Raw genomic sequence first — 19687 nt, 5'->3', positions numbered from 1 at the left:
CTCTGCATGGCAACACTCTTGGCTAAGGCGGGCTTTGCACACTACGACATCGCAGGTGCAATGTCGGTGGGGTCATGTCGAAAGTGACGCACTTCCTGCGTCACTCTCGACATCATAGTGTGCAAATCCTAGATGATACGAATAACGAGCGTAAAAGCGTCGTAATCGTATCATCGGTGTAGCATCGGCGAATTCCATAATTACGCTGGCGCGATGGTCCGATGTTGTTCCTCGCTCCTGCGGCAGCACACATCGCTGTGTGTGAAGTCGCAGGAGCGAGGAACATCTACCTGCGTCACTGCGGCTCCCGTCGGCTATGCTGAAGGAAGGAGGTGGGTGGGATGTTTACATCCCGCTCATCTCCGCCCCTCCGCTCCTATTGGCCGCCTGCCGTGTGACGTCGCTATGACGCCGCAAGACCCGCCCCCTTAATAAGGAGGCGGTTTGCTGGCCAGAGCGACGTCGCAGGTCAGGTGAGTGCATGTGAAGCTGCCGTAGCGATAATGTTCGCTACGGCAGCTATCACCATGATATCGCAGCTGAGACGGGGGCGGAGACTATCGCACTCGGCATCGCAGCATCGGCTTGCGATGTCGTAGTGTGCAAAGTACCCCTAACAATATCCAGTTGCATTGAGTGGATTGTTGGAAGATTTAGAGGTTGGATCCCAGCAATCATATAGTTATCAAGAGTTATTGAAATGGCTGTTTAGCTTTAAAACTGTCTCATCATTTTTATGTAAAATACTTCCAAAAATGAACATTATAAAGTGTATGTTCACCTTTAAATACACAAATTCATATTTGATATACAACCAATTTACACGGCGGATTTGCCGCGAAAGTCGCGGATTTTCATGCAGAAAAATCCGCAGGTACATTCTACCGTGGACACATAGCCTAATTCTGCAGTTTCAGAGCAAAATTCTCCCAGAATACCTTGCCAATTAAAAGGGTTGTCTACTTTTACACTGATGGTCCATCCTTAAGATAGGTTATCAATGTCTGATTGGCTGGCGCCTGACATCTGGCACTCCCGCCGATCAGCCATACTCTGTCCCGGCGGCGCCCCATCTTTTTAAAGCAGCTCCAGCTATACTGCACATAGCCTCTGTTTCAGATCAATAGGAGGCAGATGTACAGTTCACTGCCATGGCCACAATCAGAAGACGGAGAACTGAGCATTTCCAGCTGCCTGCCGCCGCCAGCACCAGGAGCAGCTGATCATTGGGGGTGCCAGGTGTTGGACCCCGGACGATTAGACATTGATGACTTATTTTAAGGCTGACCATCAATGTAAAAGTAGTGTATAACCTCTTTAATTGTCAACACAGAGCTGTCTTGGTAATTTTCATTCTAGAAAGTTTCATTTCTTACCCTACCTAAACTGTACAGTAATCCCATGTCAGAAAGGCTAGAACCCAGCACACAGATTAGACAAAGAATGGCTGAACATACTGATATCACTGCAATTGTCAGATGGTCTAATGAGTATGATGGACTCGCGACTTTACCGATACAGATGAAGTCTGAGGACGGAAGGATCAAGCATGTCCAAGTTTTGACTAACGCACACTGAGTTTTTGGTTGCAGAAATTTTCTGCACCAAAAACTGCACCTTGTGGTAGAAAAACGCATACATTTTTTGGTGAATTTTTGGTGCGTTTTTGTGCCATACGTTTTCTTTAGTGCTTCCACTACCTAAAGTCAATGCTTTTAGCAGATTTTAGGTAAATGACTTCCAAGTGTATGAGGCAAAACAGTCCCAGCTCAGCTAAGTAGCTTGGGTGGTGTCTGTTGATAAGCAGAATTGTGAATGGAGCTCTTGAAAAATTACACAGGCTGTATCTCAGATTCTGTAGAACATAAAGTAATGATAGATAGATAGATAGATAGATAGATAGATAGATAGATAGATAGATAGGTAGGTAGATAGATAGATAGATAGATAGAGGGATAGAGGGATAGAGGGATAGATGGACAGATAGATAGATAGATAGATAGATAGATAGATAGATAGATAGAGGGATAGAGGGATAGAGGGATAGATAGATAGATAGATAGATAGATAGATAGATAGATAGATAGATAGATAGATAGATAGATAGATAGATAGAGGGATAGAGGGATAGAGGGATAGAGGGATAGAGGGATAGATGGATAGATAGATAGATAGATAGATAGATAGATAGATAGATAGATAGATAGATAGATAGATAGGTAGGTAGGTAGGTAGATAGATAGATAGATAGATAGAGGGATAGAGGGATAGAGGGATAGATAGATAGATAGATAGAGGGATAGAGGGATAGATGGATAGATGGATAGATAGATAGATAGATAGATAGAGGGATAGAGGGATAGATGGATAGATGGATAGATAGATAGATAGATAGATAGAATAGGCATGTTTATTCAATATATTTGTTTCTGACAGTCATAGCAAGTCCATAAAAAAAATACAAAAAAACAGGTAAATCACAGATAGGAAAAATTGCGAAATGTGAGAAGTCGCGTGTACTTTACATTGAAGCCTATGGGATCATAGTCGTTTATGAGTTTGTACGAGGTTGAATTTTTTGCGATACTGCACCGGGGTAGGCCGTGATGTGACCCTCATCGTTTGATGCAACGTCACTGTGACCTTCATGTACCCTCATATACCCAATATATACAATGTATTTTGAATCCATTTTTGCACAATTTGATCCAATTTATTACAAGAGATTTATTTTGCATAAGGACACATTCACACGTTCAGGATTTGGTGAGTTTTTTACCTCAGGATTTGTAGCCAAAACCAGGAGTGGGTGATAAATACAGAAGTGGTGCCCGCTATTATACTTTTCCTTTGATGATTCCTCTCCTAGTTTGGGCTACAAATACTGAGGCAAAAAACTGACCAAATACTCAACGTATGAACGTGGCTTAGAAGAAAAAAAAAAGGACTGTTTGTCATTAGTGTGCTGGATCAGATTTTTTTTGCCCACGTGCACAATGGGAAGATTTCCAAAAGGCCATGTGCACATATTGATGATATTTGGTGAGGTTTTTTTTACCACACTATTTGTAGCCAAAACCAGGAGTACATAAAAAAATCCAGAAGTGATGCCCATGTTTCTGTTATACTTTTCCTTTGATTGTTCCACTTCTGGTTTTGGCTACAAATACTGAGGTAAAAAACTCACCAAATACTAAACGTGCATTTGGCCTACAAAAGAAACTCAGTGGGCAGATTCCTATAAGGCCACATGCACATGTGACGCCCTGGACTAGCCAGTGGGCAGATTCCTATAAGGCCCCTGCACAACACCTGCCCCCCAAAAAGGTTACACCAGTCACTAAAAACCCTATCTGTTCCAGATGTCCACACCCGGGGTTGGGGTCAGGCGGTTGGCCACGCCCACCGAGAAGGATTGATGGGCAGGGGCGAGGAAAAACAAACAGATTGTGTTAGGGAGAGGAAAGGAGAGGAGGTAGCAGTGTGTGAGCTGTGGAGTAAATCTGTCAGGGCCTAGGTGGGAGCCTAGGGACCCTGTGGCCAGAAGACATACGGTGGTGGCCATCTGCAGGAGGCCGGGAGTAGAACCGGTGGAACCGTCAAGGCACCAGGACTGGGTCGTAGCCCGCCGGTACCGAATCGGGGAGTCAAACCGAAACCGGAGCACCAGAGAAGGGTACTCAGACCCCGTACAAGGCCCAGAAGCAACTGGACGGAGTCGAATCAACTGATTGCGGCCTGGACTTTAGGTCCATTCCCACCCAAACTCCCGATAGACGGCAACAGCCCACCGAGGGGGATAGGAAGCCACCGCCCAGGCACCAAGATCCCATGGGCAAGCGCCTGCGGGCAGGAGGGCTCCACTGGCACCTACAAGTAGGGGAGTGGACTACCGTTGTTCAGACATAAGTAGTCATACAGTCTAGGAGGTGCAGGGAAAAGACGTCACCACCAACCCGAGTAGGAGGAACCACGCAGCCAGCTGTGGGCACCGACCACCATCCCGTTTTTGGTTTACCAGTGACTGAAGTGTGTTTTCTCGGAGTGAGTACACCAGTGCCCTCAGGCACAGCACTGCGCTACGCCGCCCTGCAGTCCTCCGGCAGCTCCATCATCACCCCAGCGGGCCCCGGGACCCACACCCCCTACCCACGGAGGGGTCAACACCTAGCTGCGCCACAACACCGCCACCTGGGAGCCCCCGCCATCAACAGCAGTGGTGGTGCCAACAATCACCACGACCCGTGGGTGGCGACAAGAACAATCTCCATAGCGGCCCCGGCTGCGCACCCACCCGATCACCAAAACAAACCCCCTTTCCAGAGCGACGTGACCCCCGGGTCCGGGGACGCTCGAGCCACCGACACACACCCGAGCCCGAGCGGCTCGGCGGCAGCAGCCGAGCGCGGGGCGGTACACACACGTTGAGTATTTGGTGACTTGTTACCTCAAAATTTGTAGCCAAAACCAGGAGTGGAAAAATCAGAGGAACCATGGGCCCCACTTCTCTATTTATCACCCACTCCTGGTTTTAGCTATAAATACTGAGGTAAAAAACTCACCAAATACTCAACATGTGCACAGTGGGCAGATTTTCATAAGGACACGTGCACATGTTGAGGTATCTGCTGAGTTTTTTACTTCCATATTTGAAAGCCAGTGGACCGATGAGGCCACCTTCACATGTTCAGTATTTGGTGAGTTTTTTACCTCAGTATTTGTAGCCAAAACCAGGAGTGGAACAATCAGATGAAAAGTATAATAGAAACACAGGCACCACTGCTGTATTTTCACCCACTCCTGATTTTGGCTACAAATACTGAGGTTAAAAAACCTCACCAAATTCTGAATGTGTGCATGTGGCTTTAGTGGAAAAATTGGTCTGCATAAAAAAAATACAGATATGTGAACAGCACTGTAGACTATAATGGGAACGTCTTCTTTCCAGGAAAAACCTGGATGCCTGAATGCGGCGTTATATACGGTAGATAAGATAATAAACAGTATATGACCGGACCTCCGCAGAGACCCTCAATATCCACATCCAAATGCTGCAATAAATTCTGCTCCATCACTGCACTGCTCTACAGTCCCGGTATGCCATAATTGTTCTCAAATAAGCATTCTCCATTGAGCCAGATGAAAACTATGTAAATTAGCCATGTGTGCACAACTGGACACCTTAATATTCCGAACCTAATGTGAAAATACGGACCACGCTCAATGCAATAAGTATTGACCTGCAAAAATTAGTATGCAGCACATAGGGGAGGCTGGCACATAGCCAATAGCATGGAACCACAAGGATTATCACACTGAGCCTTGTAGTTCACCAGCAGCCGGTGAGCCAGAGTTCGACTCTTGTTGTGATGTAGGCACCTCACAATTCTAAGCTTTGTGCACGTCCGATGTTTTTTAATGGACGACCGTGGATCTAGCTCGTAATCAATTTAGTTTCTCATGAAGTAGACAGCAATAATCACATGGATATCGTCTCCGGCTTGGGTCACAGCCTCCCGTGATGATTGGCTGACGTCTGTGCTCTCCGTGACTGCAGCAGCTTGGAATTCTCTGCACACGTCTTCACAATCTCACTGTCGTCTGTGCCTGTCCTTTTCCAAACGCATAAAAAGCCACATTAACTTAATACAAACAGCCGATGCACGACGAGCCTCCGACACGTTGCATATTGCATTACGCATTATTGCCAATTACTACGCTTAATCCAACGGAAACCACAAAACCCTTTCCGAAAACGCTGTTATTAAAATCCCTATCGGCATCATAAACACAACGCCAAAATAATAAGACAATCGGATTTCCTTATTACTAAGTTAAATGTTTTCCTAATAACCCCAATGGGATAACTTTCTATGGAGAGATAGTAAAAAAAAAAAGACTGCAATGAAGCCCATCCACACAGTCAGCTCGGAGCAAATGCTTCCATTAGTAAAGATAAATGTATTTCCTTTTTTCCTCCAACCATTGCATTTATTCCTACCCAATCTTTGCAGATGCAATGAACAAGAGCCTCTTATCTTCAAAGTGGATCTCTCAATCCTTATCCTTCCACCATTTATTAAATGATTCACCATTGCGGTATTCCTGCAACTAATTAGTATGATCAACACAGTGCAAGACAGGAACAAAGCAGACAACCATCTCGGGTGCAGTCCTGCAATGTATAAACTGCCTGATGTTAATCAATCAGTCCTCAACTCCTGCCCAATAGCTCTGGCATACAGGCCAGCTGTGAATCCATTCATAGATAACAAAAAAGCCATGCAAAGTGATTCATGTCTAGACCTTCCGGCGCACGAGGGGTTAAAGAGCGAGCGTCAGCCCCGGCCAGGCTTGATCATTCACCGCCTATTAACTTTTATGCAAGGAATCAAATGCAAATTGAAAAGAGCGCTTCCCATTGCCTTCAACACACAGTCCGCTGCACAATTATCGGAATTATTTGGCTTTTTTTTTTTTTGTTCCGCTTCCTTCACTGTTAAAAGTACTCACCATTAGCACGGCAAAGTTACCGAAGTGAGTGCACTGAATGGTGGATATATTGGCAGTCGAGGTAATTATGTGGCAACCTTCTCCGCACCAGCCCCCATGTCCGTCAAGAAGGTCAAAATCCCAAAAGGCAGCAATAGGGTCTATACCACTTGTAAAGTGTCTCAGGGCTATGGTCAATGGATGACTGAGGTTTCCGAAATTGTACCCATCTGCAAAATAAGAAAAAACATATGATAAAAGGCTTTATGGGAGCAGACGTGCAAGGGTGGACATATTATTGGTGCAACCTGTGAGGCCAAACAGGGGCCCAAGAGATTGGGGCCCATTTTTATGAGCAAAACAGGTGGAATTGTGCAATATGATGATATATTGGACCCATATATTATTCTTGCACCGGGACCCTTTTTTGTGGATAATTGTGAGCATTGGTTGATGCTATGTGGATTGCAAAGCTGGAGGTGGCTACACACTATGAAGAAAAAGACATGGATCGCACATCCCAAAAATACAATGATCTAAAGCCGCTAGGCAAAAAATTAAATAGAACATGAGGTTCTTTTGTTACCATTCTGATCAGATTGTATTAAGCCCACTGCCACGTCAAAAGGAGGTGGCTACTGTTTTTCGAGGCTTACACTCCATCCGGAAAAGTTTTATGTTCATTAATTGCACTTTTAATTATCGTGCCATCAACTTTGGGCTCACCGACGACTATTATGAAGCTTCTCTACGTCTTATGTAACCATTCATAATCCCATCACACATGGAAAGCGTTGACGTTCAGAAGAACCCTTTGCTCTGTCTGCAGCACAACACAGTAAGAGGCTGAGGATGATTCTTACTCCTCGCCGAACTGCATGAATGGGCATTAATATGCAAGAAGCAAGGTACTACCATTCATAGGTACCGCAATAACTTTCCTCATTAATGCAGTGCAATTATGACATTAGGAGTCCTAGGCTCCCCAAAGTCAAGATCAATTACATTTTCTAATCTCCCAACTTGGCCACATTTTATAAATATACATCTAGGATACTTGTATGAACGACTCGTCTCCACCGTCTCAATGTGCAAAAACAAAAAACAAAAACACTATCCCCCCCCCCCCAATCTGCAAATTCACACGTCAGGCACGGAATAAAGAGGGTAAAAAAAAAGAGCAACTTACCTATTTTAGAAAGCACAGCTGGTGTAGCAACCGCCCGACGTTTTCCCTGATCTGCAAGATAGGATGTGTTCCCAGTGATCGGAAAGAGTTTTCCATTCCGAAAGACAATAAGCTGGAGCTTGCAACTGGAGTTATCAACAGATTGCAATGAAGGAGACTGTGCAAAGGCAGACGGTGGCAAATGAATGGAAGCGATGGCTACAGTGTTCTGTACATCAGAGAGCGAGAGAGGGAGAGAGAGAGAGCAGGAGGGAGAAAAAAAAGAAAAAATTGAAAATGCAAGTCACAACAGGGCTGCTTTCATTAGATTTTTTAAACTACAGCACTAAGAATATGCGATCGCTTCCTATTTTTTTTTTCCTGCAGAATGGAAGCAACCATACAAGCGGGAGCTGTAACCATGGAAATAAGACTGGCAGAGTGCATATTAACTGGGAAAGCATTCCCATCGCATGTGTAAGTCTGTATGGTCAAGCTCCCTGCTGCAGAGGTGAGAATGGTTCCTACCATGCCTGCTAGAGGGTCCATCAACACTGCAGATCTGATTTAAAGAGACAACCTCTACCAGGTTTTCTCCTTCACTTAATACAGAATCAGACAACTTATATTAAAGCCCTGCTTGCAAAGCAAAGCTTTAAAGGGATGCAGGAATCATTTTGGAAACGGGATAATGCGGTGTGAAGACAAAACTCATGATATGCAACATTGCTCCTCGTGAAATAACACGTTCATGCATTATGGACGGTCTTCGGGATCGAATGATTTAATAACAATATCTTGCCCCGAGACAGTGACAAAAGTGCAAGCGGCAGAAAGCAAGGAACGCTTAGACGCAGCTTGAGCATTAAATACTTTGGTATTTGATGGATTTAGCTGGAAGGGAAGAGCTTCCAGGGATGAAGAAGCGGCTGCAAACTTCCTGGGCACTAAGGAGTTAATCCCTTGTTATTCCCTCATATAAACCATAGAGGAAGCCAACGTCACTGGGGGTAGACCTTTAAAAGCAATTCAAAGCCCAGAGTCACAAAGACCTTCATGAATAAGGGAATTAGTCGAAAAAACATAGGGAGAAGCGGATCCCAACCTCCCCGTTCTGAGCACTCCACTCATTTTTATTATCCACTGTGTTCTGCTATTATGTATAATTACCAAGTTTACAGATTCCATTTCAAGGAGATTTCCCTTAGGTGCCAGTGTAGACATTTACATGCATATATGATTATATTACGCTGCTTTTTTACGCCTTTCTTCATTCTCTTGCTCTGTCTTATTGTGTCTACAGTCAGTTTTATTTGTCTGCTAAATGATATCAGCTACTTGTTACAGTTATGGCTAATTGTAGATCATCAGAGCACTGGCGTCTACTACAGCTTCATTGCTGCCTCTGCTACATTGTTGCAACCAGCTTTTAGCAATTTGGCAACCATTTCTTTCTTTCTTCCTTTTTGTCACAATTGTTTTTTCTTCCTTCATTTCTTCTTTCTTTCTTTCTTTCGCTTTCTCTTTCTTTCTTTCTATCTTTCCTTCTTTCCCTTTTTTTCTTCCTTCATTCCCTTTCTTTCCTTCTCACTTCATTTTCTTTCCTTCTTTTTTTCTTTCCTTTTTCTTTTTTTCCCTTTTTCTTTTTTCCCCTCTTACTTTCTTTCCCTCTATTTCTTTCTTTCTTCATTCTCTTTCTTCCTTCAATCCCTTTCATTCTTTCTTTCTCCCTTCATTCCCTTTCTTTCCTTCTTTTTTCTTTCCTTTTTCTTTTTTCCCTCTTTCTTTTTTCCTTCTTACTTTCTTTCCCTCTTTCTTTCTTTCTTCCTTCATTCTCTTTCATTTTTGTCCATTCAATCCCTATCATTCTTTCTTTCTCCCTTCATTCTTTCTTTCCTTCTTTTTTCTTTCCCTTTTTCTTTTTTCATCTTTTTTACATTCTTCCATCTTTCTTTCTTTCCTTCCATTTTTTTCCCTCCATTCCCTTTCTTTCTTTCTTTCCCTCTCTCTTTGCTTCTTTCTTTCTTTCCCTCTTTCTTTCTTTCCCTCTTTCTTTCTTTGTTTCCCTCTTTCTTTCTTTTTTTCACGCTTTCTTTCCCTTTCTTTTTTTTCTTTTCTTTCCTTCTCTAATTCCTTCATTCACTCCCTTCCTTTTATATATTCAATCCTTTCTTCTTTCCTCTCCTTCCTTTGACCAGAAAATGGTGCTGATAACAAGTAAAAGTCCACAGAGACATACATCTTGTTAAAGGGGATGTTTCATTGCAGATTACCGCTTTACGAAGAGAGCCACAATAATGAGTTGATTGCCCCCTATCTAACTTTTAGTACCCCAGGCAAATTTATTTGGGACAGACTTACCCCATTGTGCCACTGCATGGGGTCAACATGATGGTTGAACAGAATGAGTCCACCAAAGCAACTGCTATGCTTGGCTCCTAGAACTGGGATTTGGGCTTGGGACTAGCTATATAACATCCATATACAACTAAATTAAAACATACCTGTTATTTTAAGTGACTTTTCAGAAACATTTCAGTGACTTTTTAGTTGTGTGTGTACATGAGGAATAACACTAGTTCTCACCACTAGTTGACTTTTATTCTGCCTGTTCCCCAAATTTCTGCAGCATCGTTGTCTAATTTTTAGCTTATATATGAGCCATTGAGTGGAGACTAACTGCTAGGATGTCTTCCACACACAGCACACACAGATGTGAACATCATGCTCTCCTGCCTCAATAATAAATCCTACACACACAAAAAAAGCACCACACAGAAAAAGAAATAATATTTTATAAAATATAGCAGAAGGAGATGTACATACCGGGCAAAAAAAAATAGATTAAGTATAAATAAGGTTCCATTTTCGCAAAGTGCCATATGCTTAAATCAAGCATTTATCACAGTAAAGACATTTATCGTAATATAGGCAAAGTGCCACGTGCCAAAAATTATGCAACGCTATAAACACTAGCGATTAAATACTGGAAACATATCACACACAGATTTTCAGGCAAAACTTGCATTCATATTAAAACCAACAGTAGTTATAATGGTAATTAATACATTTGTCACAACTAGCTCATAAAAGCTTGGCCACTACGACAAGCTTTTTGATGGTGCCACCCCTAGACGAAGGCATTGTGGATGACACCGATTACACGTATGTTTCCATAGTCTACAATTTCAAGAAATATTTTAAATTTTAACCATCACATATGGATTTTGCACAAAAAGGGCAAGAAATTACAAGTGAGATGAACAAGAACATTTTTTATTGTAGTCAAAAATGTGCACAAAATTATATATAAAAATGTATTGAACATTCACTCTGCCACTCTTTTAGAAATTAATTCTTGCGCCTTTACCTATTCTTTTCAGAGCGTCTCTTGATCCTTTACTCTTATAGAAGGCAGTGCTGATCTTCCCTGTGAAGCATCCAGCAGTCGTCCCCTGTCATGTTCACGTTCCATCAACCTTGGTATCGCTGTTCTATCTTCTTGATATCCCAATGAAATCTTTCTTCTTTTCTCTAACAGTACCAAGATTTTCAGTAAAGTAGTCTAAATGGGAATGTAAAAAATGTAACTTCAAATTCATCAGACAACGCAACGCTATATGAAACGTTTCAGCATGTTCTCCACATTGGACTTAAATTTTGGATCTTTGTTGTTACCTGGAAATTTCTTCACGACTTCTTTAAAAGAATCCCAAGCCCTTTTCTCAACAGCTTTCATTTTTGTTTCGAAAACGTCCTTCATGAAATTCCAAATATCCAGACCTACAAAAATCCCTCCCTATAGCTTTTGTTTTGGACAGTGCCTGAAACTTGGTACACAGGTACTTAAAAAAGTCTCTCCTTCTTTTGGTAGACCTTTCACAAACTGCTTCATCAGTCCAAGCTTAATGTGGAGTGGTGAGTGGTGGCAGCAGAACTTTCGTGGGATCAACTGAAATTTCTGCAATTACGTTCTTGAGTCCGGTGTAGTTCGGTGTAATGCCAGTGTTTCCTGGACTAACCATCATGGACACTGACACACTTACTTCTCCAATCACTACCCTGCTGTTTCCCCCAGCATCTGTGCCTGACGCCGCCCCCAGCGCCATGTGGGTTTTCTTGGTGTGTGCTTAGATCATGCGCAGGTCTGCTCCCCGCTTCTTAAAGTGTTAGTGCGAGCATTCTTAATGTGTCTCCATCGCTGGAGAGTACCAGGTGACACCTGATGTGTTCCCAGTCTATGACTATGGAGTACCAGGTATTTAAAGCATCCTTCCCCTATTGCCTGTGCAACATTGTTTTCTGTAACCAGTGTGCCTTGTGTTTGCAAGCTCGTTGTCTGTTCCCTGGATTGTGTTCCAGATTCAGTACTCACCCATATGCCAGAAGCAGTCCTGAACTTATAACCAAAACCATACCTGTCCAAGTGACTGAACCTTCTCCACTGGCCCAGTCCCTTCTGTTGTTCCTGATGTCATTTCTGGTTCCCGGGTTCAGCCTGAGTTAATGATCGTGTCGCGCCCCGGGGCAGCCGAGCTGCTCGGATCCAGGCAGTGCGTGGCTCAAGGGATCCCGGACCCAGAGGCACCGAACAGTTTTTAAATGAAAAATAAAAAGAAAAAAAAAGTCCGACTATGCCACTCGCGGTTTGCGGCCAGGAATGATAGGGCCACCGCTGCAGGTTCCCAGTGAGGATGATGGATGGGGGCAGCGTGGATGGTGGAGCCCTCCGCGAGCAGGGCTTTTCCCCAGGGGTAGGTGAAGAGTTAATGTGGAGGCGCGCGGTAATGAAACAGTCCAGACAAGAAAAGGAGTTTAATGGTGTTTACTCACTGGTTCAACGCCCTGAGATGTACTGAATTCCAGGTGCGCCCTTGTCCTGATGGCTATGCCTGCCAACCTAGTGCCACTCTCCACCTGTGCAATCCTGTATATGTGGGTCCTCCCTGGCAGGGAGCACTTGGAGGTCCTCCTGGTGTCTGGGTCCTGCCGCAGGCAGCTTGGACTATTTAAGGGTATGTGTCCCGGTCCCGCTTTGCTGCTGATGCCTCGGACATAAAAGGGTGGCAGATGAGTCCTGGAAACCCACCCACCTGGCAGAGTTAACAGAGGGCTTAAAGTCCGTGTCTGTTCTGGGGATCTGCACCCCTGTGTGCAAAGTACTGGGGGCTTTGGATGTCCACCCCACAGGGTCCCTCTGTCCTTGGGGCTTGCTCTCTCACTCCACAGCTACTTTTCTCCTCTGAGTGAGTGGTTGTTCTTACAACTCAGGTATTTGCAGTGTCTTTCCTTCTTTCTATGTGTCTCAAGAGTCTCTGGTCTGTCTTGACACCCTTCCTCTTTCACTTCCTAAACTCCTCACTATCTTCCTCTTCCACTTCCTACTGCAGACTGCTCACTCCAACCTTCTACTTCTTCCTCCTAAACTCTTCTGACTGTCTTACTGTCTACTCACACTCCCCTGGTCACTATCTCCTCCCCCAGGTCTGGTCTCTTCTTCCCAGTTGGCTGCCTGTTAACTAACAGTGCCCAACCCTGTCATCTGTCTACGTGAGCCAGGTACAGCGAGTGTAAATGTCCTGGTCTGCTAGTGTGTGTGTAGTGGCTGGTACAGTTATGTTGGACTTGGGCTGTTATCTAAATTGTTACCTTATTTTTGTGACACTTGGTTACCGCAGGGGCGTCACAATCGCATTCTTGTGTCCTGGTGCCGGCCTCTGTTCCTGTATCCGTTCCTGTGTTCCAGTATCAGCCTGTGTTTTTGTGTCCCGTTATCAGCCTATGTTTCTGTGTCCCAGTACTAGCCATTATTCCTGTGTCCCGGTACCAGCCTGTGTTCCTGTGTCCCGGTACCAGCCTTTGTTCCTGTGTCCCGGTACCAGCCTGTGTTCCTGTCTTGGTTTCTGTTTCTCGGTACCAGCTTGTGTTTCTGTATCCATTTTTGTGTCCTGGTACCGGCCTGTGCTAGTGTATCCATTCCAGTGTCCTGAGACCAGCCTGTGTTCCTGAGTCTCGGTACCAGCCTCTGTTTCTGTATCCATTTCTGTGTTCTCGTACCGCCTGTGTTCCTGTATCTGTTCTTGTGTGCTGGTACCTGCCTGAGTTCCTGTATCCATTTTTAAGTATACCAGTATCAGCACATGTTCCTGGATCTGTACTCCTTTTTTAACCTGAACCTGTAGCTTATCCAGTCTTGTCTGTACTTATATCAGCTGCCACCCAGATTGTGGTACGAGCATGCACCAATTTCTGAACGATTTTATTGAAGAGAATGTCACACTAGCAATGCACACGCGCCACCACCAATGGAGGCGGTGGTGTAAAATTTAAATACAGAAAAGGATGCAAGGCAGGAGGAGGAATCATTACAGAGCACCTGTCCCACAAAGTCTTTTAGCGATGCTCAAGCCACTGCACCAATGACATCACTTCTGAAGCTTTGCTGAAGGATTTTTATGTAATCAAGCCTCGATTCGCTAAACTGAAGGTATGATTTGAATCAGCATCCTAGCACCAGTATACCACTACAGTATACTGTACTTTAAATGTGAAAAACCTGCTGGTTGGTTGCCTTTAATCCACTAAAATCACTAAATACTGACAGGTATAAAAGAAAGTTCCGCACCATACTCTTATGAATGTTATCTCTTTGGAAGCTGGGTTAAGAAAATCTTCTCTGTCCACAACACCCTATTGCAGCATAGCGTCCATTAACTTCTAACCAATTTAATGACATCAAAATCATCCACCAAAGGTCACACCAAGTGGTCAAAGTGTGTTGCAGGAAAAAGCCTATGGAGTCAGTGTTTGTGAAGAACTATACGTGATGGAATTTTTTCAATATTTTTACTGAGTTCAGTGACCGAAAGTAAAAAAAAAAACACCTCTTACTTTTCAAGCAATTTTACCCTTGCAGACCTGTGTTATAGGATTTTTATAGGTAAGTTGTGGTTTTTATTTATTTGCAGTAAATACCTGTAAAATGACTTTTATATATATATATATATATATATATATATATACATATATATATATATATATATTTTATTTTTTTTTTCGTGTGGTGCTTTGGCTTCATGAGTTATTTTTATACCTTATTGCAAAGATTTTTACATTCACTTATATTGTTGAACTATGCAGAAGTGGCTAAAACAACAGTCATCATCATCATAAAAAAAGTTTGGAAACCCCTGCTTCAATCTCTTTGAAGCCTTGGGGATCTTGATCCCCTGAGTGGCAAAGGAGGAACTGCTGCCCACCTTAGCTGGATCAAAATCGGAGTTGGATGTCTAAAGGTCCATGTTGTGCCACTTGCACTCTCAGTAGTGGCCTCCAAGACTCCTTATTGTTGGGCAAAGAAGTCACACTATTTCCAAATATAAATGTTTTCTAAGGCCCTAATCTATGTGTATTCTAAGATGTATTGGCAGCCCTTGCACATATTGTCTTACACCAGTCAAGGATTCCCACTCCTTCCAAATGGGGAAAAATGTTTTCTGAGGCCCTTCTCTATGTGTATTCCAGTGTGTATTGCAATTCCTCCTTTCAATTTTTGATAGGCCTTGCACTTAGTGCATAGGCTTCAGCAGTCTAGGAGTGCCACAAATGGACAGAAAATTGAGAAATCTCACACAGTTCCTTTTTTTCCTGACTAAAATGATAAAATGTTATATTTTTTTTATAAAAAGAACATATTAATGCTTTTAGTGTTTTTGCAGCATTTTTCACAATTGAAAGCAATGAGAGTGCAAAAAATATAGCAAAATGCCTATGAACATAGCCTAACGAGTGGTGGATGCAGTTTCTCTCTCTAATTAAATTTCTCTTATATAGTCATAATTCAGAAACAAATGTTTCCTAACATTTTCCCTGTTAAATGCATGTTATCTTCAGTTTGGAATAATTTATTCCAAATTAATTTATAAAGTGGCAGTAATACTCTCACACCATTGTTCCCAGCAGTGACGCTGGAGTCAGTGAAATGGTCTGGCATTTTTCCCATGTTTTTTCTTTCCCATTTCAGTGGTGTATCCATCTATTTCACTGACTTTCAGGACCCCCAGACCTCCTGGGGGTCTACCGGTAAAATGCTCAAGTTTTCCATTGACTTTCTTTATGCTCGTTACTTTAGACAAGCACTGAAGCATTACAAATACAAGTGCGCAAGTCTGAGCACCCGAGCATTTTTTTGCTTGCCCATTACTAATAAGTACTAATATTGACGCACTTAATCATCTTAATTGTAGCTTGTGCAAATTGTGAAATACTTTGTTTCAATAACAAAATTGGCCGAAAGTGATGGCATCCTTGAAATTATTCAAGAAAACAAAGTATTTCTTCCAGAATTTGTGTCTTCATTTCTTATTGTAGGATTTTTGTTAATAGTAATTTTTATTAAATTTGAATTATAACTGGAGAAAGCAAATAATAACATTAATGAGTTGCTTAAGTGAGGGTGGGGGGGAAGGAAGATGAATGAAAGTGAAAGAATTAGGGAAGAAATACCAGTACTTTCTTATTGAAATAGGCTTATTGGCATTGACTCACGATCAGGACCATGGACAGCACTATGTGTTCAGCACTAGCTCACAGTTTACCTTGCATTCTAAAGTGCAGAAAGATTTTATTATACAGTTAGGTCCAGAAATATTTGGACAGTGACACAAGTTTTGTTATTTTAGCTGTTTACAAAAACATGTTCAGAAATACAATTATATATATAATATGGGCTGAAAGTGCACACTCCCAGCTGCAATATGAGAGTTTTCACATCCAAATCGGAGAAAGGGTTTAGGAATCATAGCTCTGTAATGCATAGCCATCTCTTTTTCAAGGGACCAAAAGTAATTGGACAAGGGACTCTAAGGGCTGCAATTAACTCTGAAGGCGTCTCCCTCGTTAACCTGTAATCAATGAAGTAGTTAAAAGGTCTGGGGTTGATTACAGGTGTGTGGTTTTGCATTTGGAAGTTGTTGCTGTGACCAGACAACATGCGGTCTAAGGAACTCTCAATTGAGGTGAAGCAGAACATCCTGAGGCTGAAAAAAAAGAAAAAATCCATCAGAGAGATAGCAGACATGCTTGGAGTAGCAAAATCAACAGTCGGGTACATTCTGAGAAAAAAGGAATTGACTGGTGAGCTTGGGAACTCAAAAAGGCCTGGGCGTCCACGGATGACAACAGTGGTGGATGATCGCCGCATACTTTCTTTGGTGAAGAAGAACCCGTTCACAACATCAACTGAAGTCCAGAACACTCTCAGTGAAGTAGGTGTATCTGTCTCTAAGTCAACAGTAAAGAGAAGACTCCATGAAAGTAAATACAAAGGGTTCACATCTAGATGCAAACCATTCATCAATTCCAAAAATAGACAGGCCAGAGTTAAATTTGCTGAAAAACACCTCATGAAGCCAGCTCAGTTCTGGAAAAGTATTCTATGGACAGATGAGACCAAGATCAACCTGTACCAGAATGATGGGTGAGAAAAAAGTTTGGAGAAGTAAGGGAACGGCACATGATCCAAGGCACACCACATCCTCTGTAAAACATGGTGGAGGCAACGTGATGGCATGGGCATGCATGGCTTTCAATGGCACTGGGTCACTTGTGTTTATTGATGACATAACAGCAGACAAGAGTAGCCGGATGAATTCTGAAGTGTACCGGGATATACTTTCAGCCCAGATTTAGCCAAATGCCGCAAAGTTGATCGGACGGCGCTTCATAGTACAGATGGACAATGAACCCAAGCATACAGCCAAAGCTACCCAGGAGTTCATGAGTGCAAAAAAGTGGAACATTCTGCAATGGCCAAGTCAATCACCAGATCTTAACCAAATTGAGCATGCATTTCACTTGCTCAAATCCAGACTTAAGACGGAAAGACCCACAAACAAGCAAGACCTGAAGGCTGCGGCTGTAAAGGCCTGGCAAAGCATTAAGAAGGAGGAAACCCAGCGTTTGGTGATGTCCATGGGTTCCAGACTTAAGGCAGTGATTGCCTCCAAAGGATTCGCAACAAAATATTGAAAATAAAAATATTTTGTTTGGGTTTGGTTTATTCGTCCAATTACTTTTGACCTCCTAAAATGTGGAGTGTTTGTAAAGAAATGTGTACAATTCCTACAATTTCTATCAGATATTTTTGTTCAAACCTTCAAATTAAACGTTACAATCTGCACTTGAATTCTGTTGTAGAGATTTCATTTCAAATCCAATGTGGTGGAATGCAGAGCCCAACTCGCGAAAATTGTGTCACTGTCCAAATATTTCTGGACCTAACTGTATGAACCTAGCTCAATTTAGTTCACAGCCCAACCCTAATCTGCCATGCAGATCATTAATTCCCAAAAGATTGCCTAAAGGGAGCTTGTCATGTTCCTCATGGCCTCCAAACCAGCATTTGTATATGTATTGCTAAATTCCCTGCCTAACCAACCCTTTATAATGTTAGTCATGTTTAAAAAATAGTATTTATAAGCTCTGTTTTTCTTATGCTAATTAGGCCATTGACTAGTTGTTGGGGCATTAGTTTGCAAGTTATCACACCCCTGTGGGCATAGTAACATGATTTTCAAGAGCCAGCGTGATCGCCAGCACCCTGCAAATCTTGCACATATGAGTAGCTCTATTCGGCAGCGTCATTGCACCTGTGAAATTGGGTATATACTTCCCGGCTTCAGAGGCACACGGTGCATTTTCAGAAGTGCAGAAGATGGATGTTCTTCGGCACCTTTGCATGTGTGAGCTGTCTTCTGCACTTTTGGTCATGCGCAGTGTGCTTCTGAATTTGGGAAGCATACACCCAGCTTCAGAGGTGCAGTGATGCTGCCGAATAGAGCCTTAGGGGTACTTTGCACGCTGCGACATCGCTAGCGATGCTGAGAGCGATAGTACCCGCCCCCGTCGCACATGCGATATCTTGTGATAGCTGCTGTAGCGAACATTATCGCTACAGCAGCTTCAGACGCACTTACCTGCCCTGCGACGTCGCTCTAGCCGGCGACCCGCCTCCTTCCTAAGGGGGCGGGTCGTGTGGCATCACAGCGACGTCACACGGCTGGCGGCCAATAGAAGCGGAGGGGCGGAGATGAGCGGGACATAAACATCCCGCCCACCTCCTTCCTTCCGCATAGCCGGTGGAGGCAGGTAAGGAGATGTTCCTTGCTCCTGCGGCTTCACACACAGCGATGTGTGCTGCCGCAGGAACGAGGAACAACATCGTATCTCCTATTGGTGTGACATTATGAAAATGTCCGACACTACACAGATCACCGATTTACGATGCTTTTGTGATCATTTATCGGCGCATCTAGGCTTTACACGTTGCGACGTTGTTACTGGCGCCGGATGTGCGTCACTTTCTATTTGACCCCAACGATATCGCAGTAGCGATGTTGCAACGTGCAAAGTACCCCTTAGGCCGAGACCACACTGGGATTTGTGCGAGTGCTTGCATGACACTCGGCACACGCTATCAGCACAGCAGGAGGAGGGTTTCATGCGAGTGTCATGCAACTGTGGTCCGACTGTGCAATCAGATCACAGTTGCAGAGGGGAGGGCCGACGTTGTGGAGAGGAGGGCCAGCGCTGCGTACGGGAGAGAGGGAGTTATCTCCCTATCTCCTCCATTGCCGGCTGATGAGAGAATTGCACTGCTCTCACGTTACACCGGTGTAATGCGACAGCAGTGCGATGTTTCTCTAGCCCCATAGACTTGCATGGCTGCGAGTGGAACAGGATCGCATTCGACCCACAGCATGATGCGACTGGTTTCTCGGTCCGATTAGGGCTGACCCATAGAGTAATATTGGTCCGAGTGGAATGCGATTTTTTTTAATTGCATTACACTTGCAATGTTTTTCTTGCCGTGTGTCCTAGGCCATATGCTTGCACTTCATTTGGAGGCAGCTGCTGATGACACCAACTCTTGAAAATCATGTTATTACACCCACAGGGGCGTGATGACAGGCAAAAAGGGATGACTAGTCTGGGGAACTAACGCCGCATCAAATAGTCAAAACTCTA

At 43.5% G+C, this 19687-nt stretch overlaps 1 protein-coding gene across 4 annotated transcripts in view; it reads right to left on the bottom strand.

Annotated features, from left to right (window-relative positions):
* The window catches only part of ADGRA1 (adhesion G protein-coupled receptor A1), a 1087584-nt gene that overhangs the window by 357819 nt on the left and 710078 nt on the right, over positions 1 to 19687 (bottom strand). For 2 of the 4 annotated variants that reach the window (XM_075348547.1, XM_075348548.1), the window contains exons 13-14: positions 7682 to 7889; positions 6514 to 6722 (exon numbers count right to left, since the gene is read on the bottom strand). In XM_075348547.1, coding sequence (XP_075204662.1) covers positions 6514 to 6722; positions 7682 to 7889 — 417 coding nt within the window. Of the gene's footprint in view, positions 1 to 6513; positions 6723 to 7681; positions 7890 to 8188; positions 8225 to 19687 lie in introns of those variants that run through there. The other 2 variants (XM_075348549.1, XM_075348551.1) reach the window with 2 other exon arrangements.

The sequence above is a fragment of the Anomaloglossus baeobatrachus genome, chromosome 5, assembly GCF_048569485.1.
Source record: "Anomaloglossus baeobatrachus isolate aAnoBae1 chromosome 5, aAnoBae1.hap1, whole genome shotgun sequence".
NCBI classification, from domain to species: Eukaryota; Metazoa; Chordata; class Amphibia; order Anura; family Aromobatidae; genus Anomaloglossus; species Anomaloglossus baeobatrachus.
The sequence above is the reverse complement of the archived record's forward strand: the minus strand, read 5'-3'. Positions and strand labels throughout refer to the sequence as shown.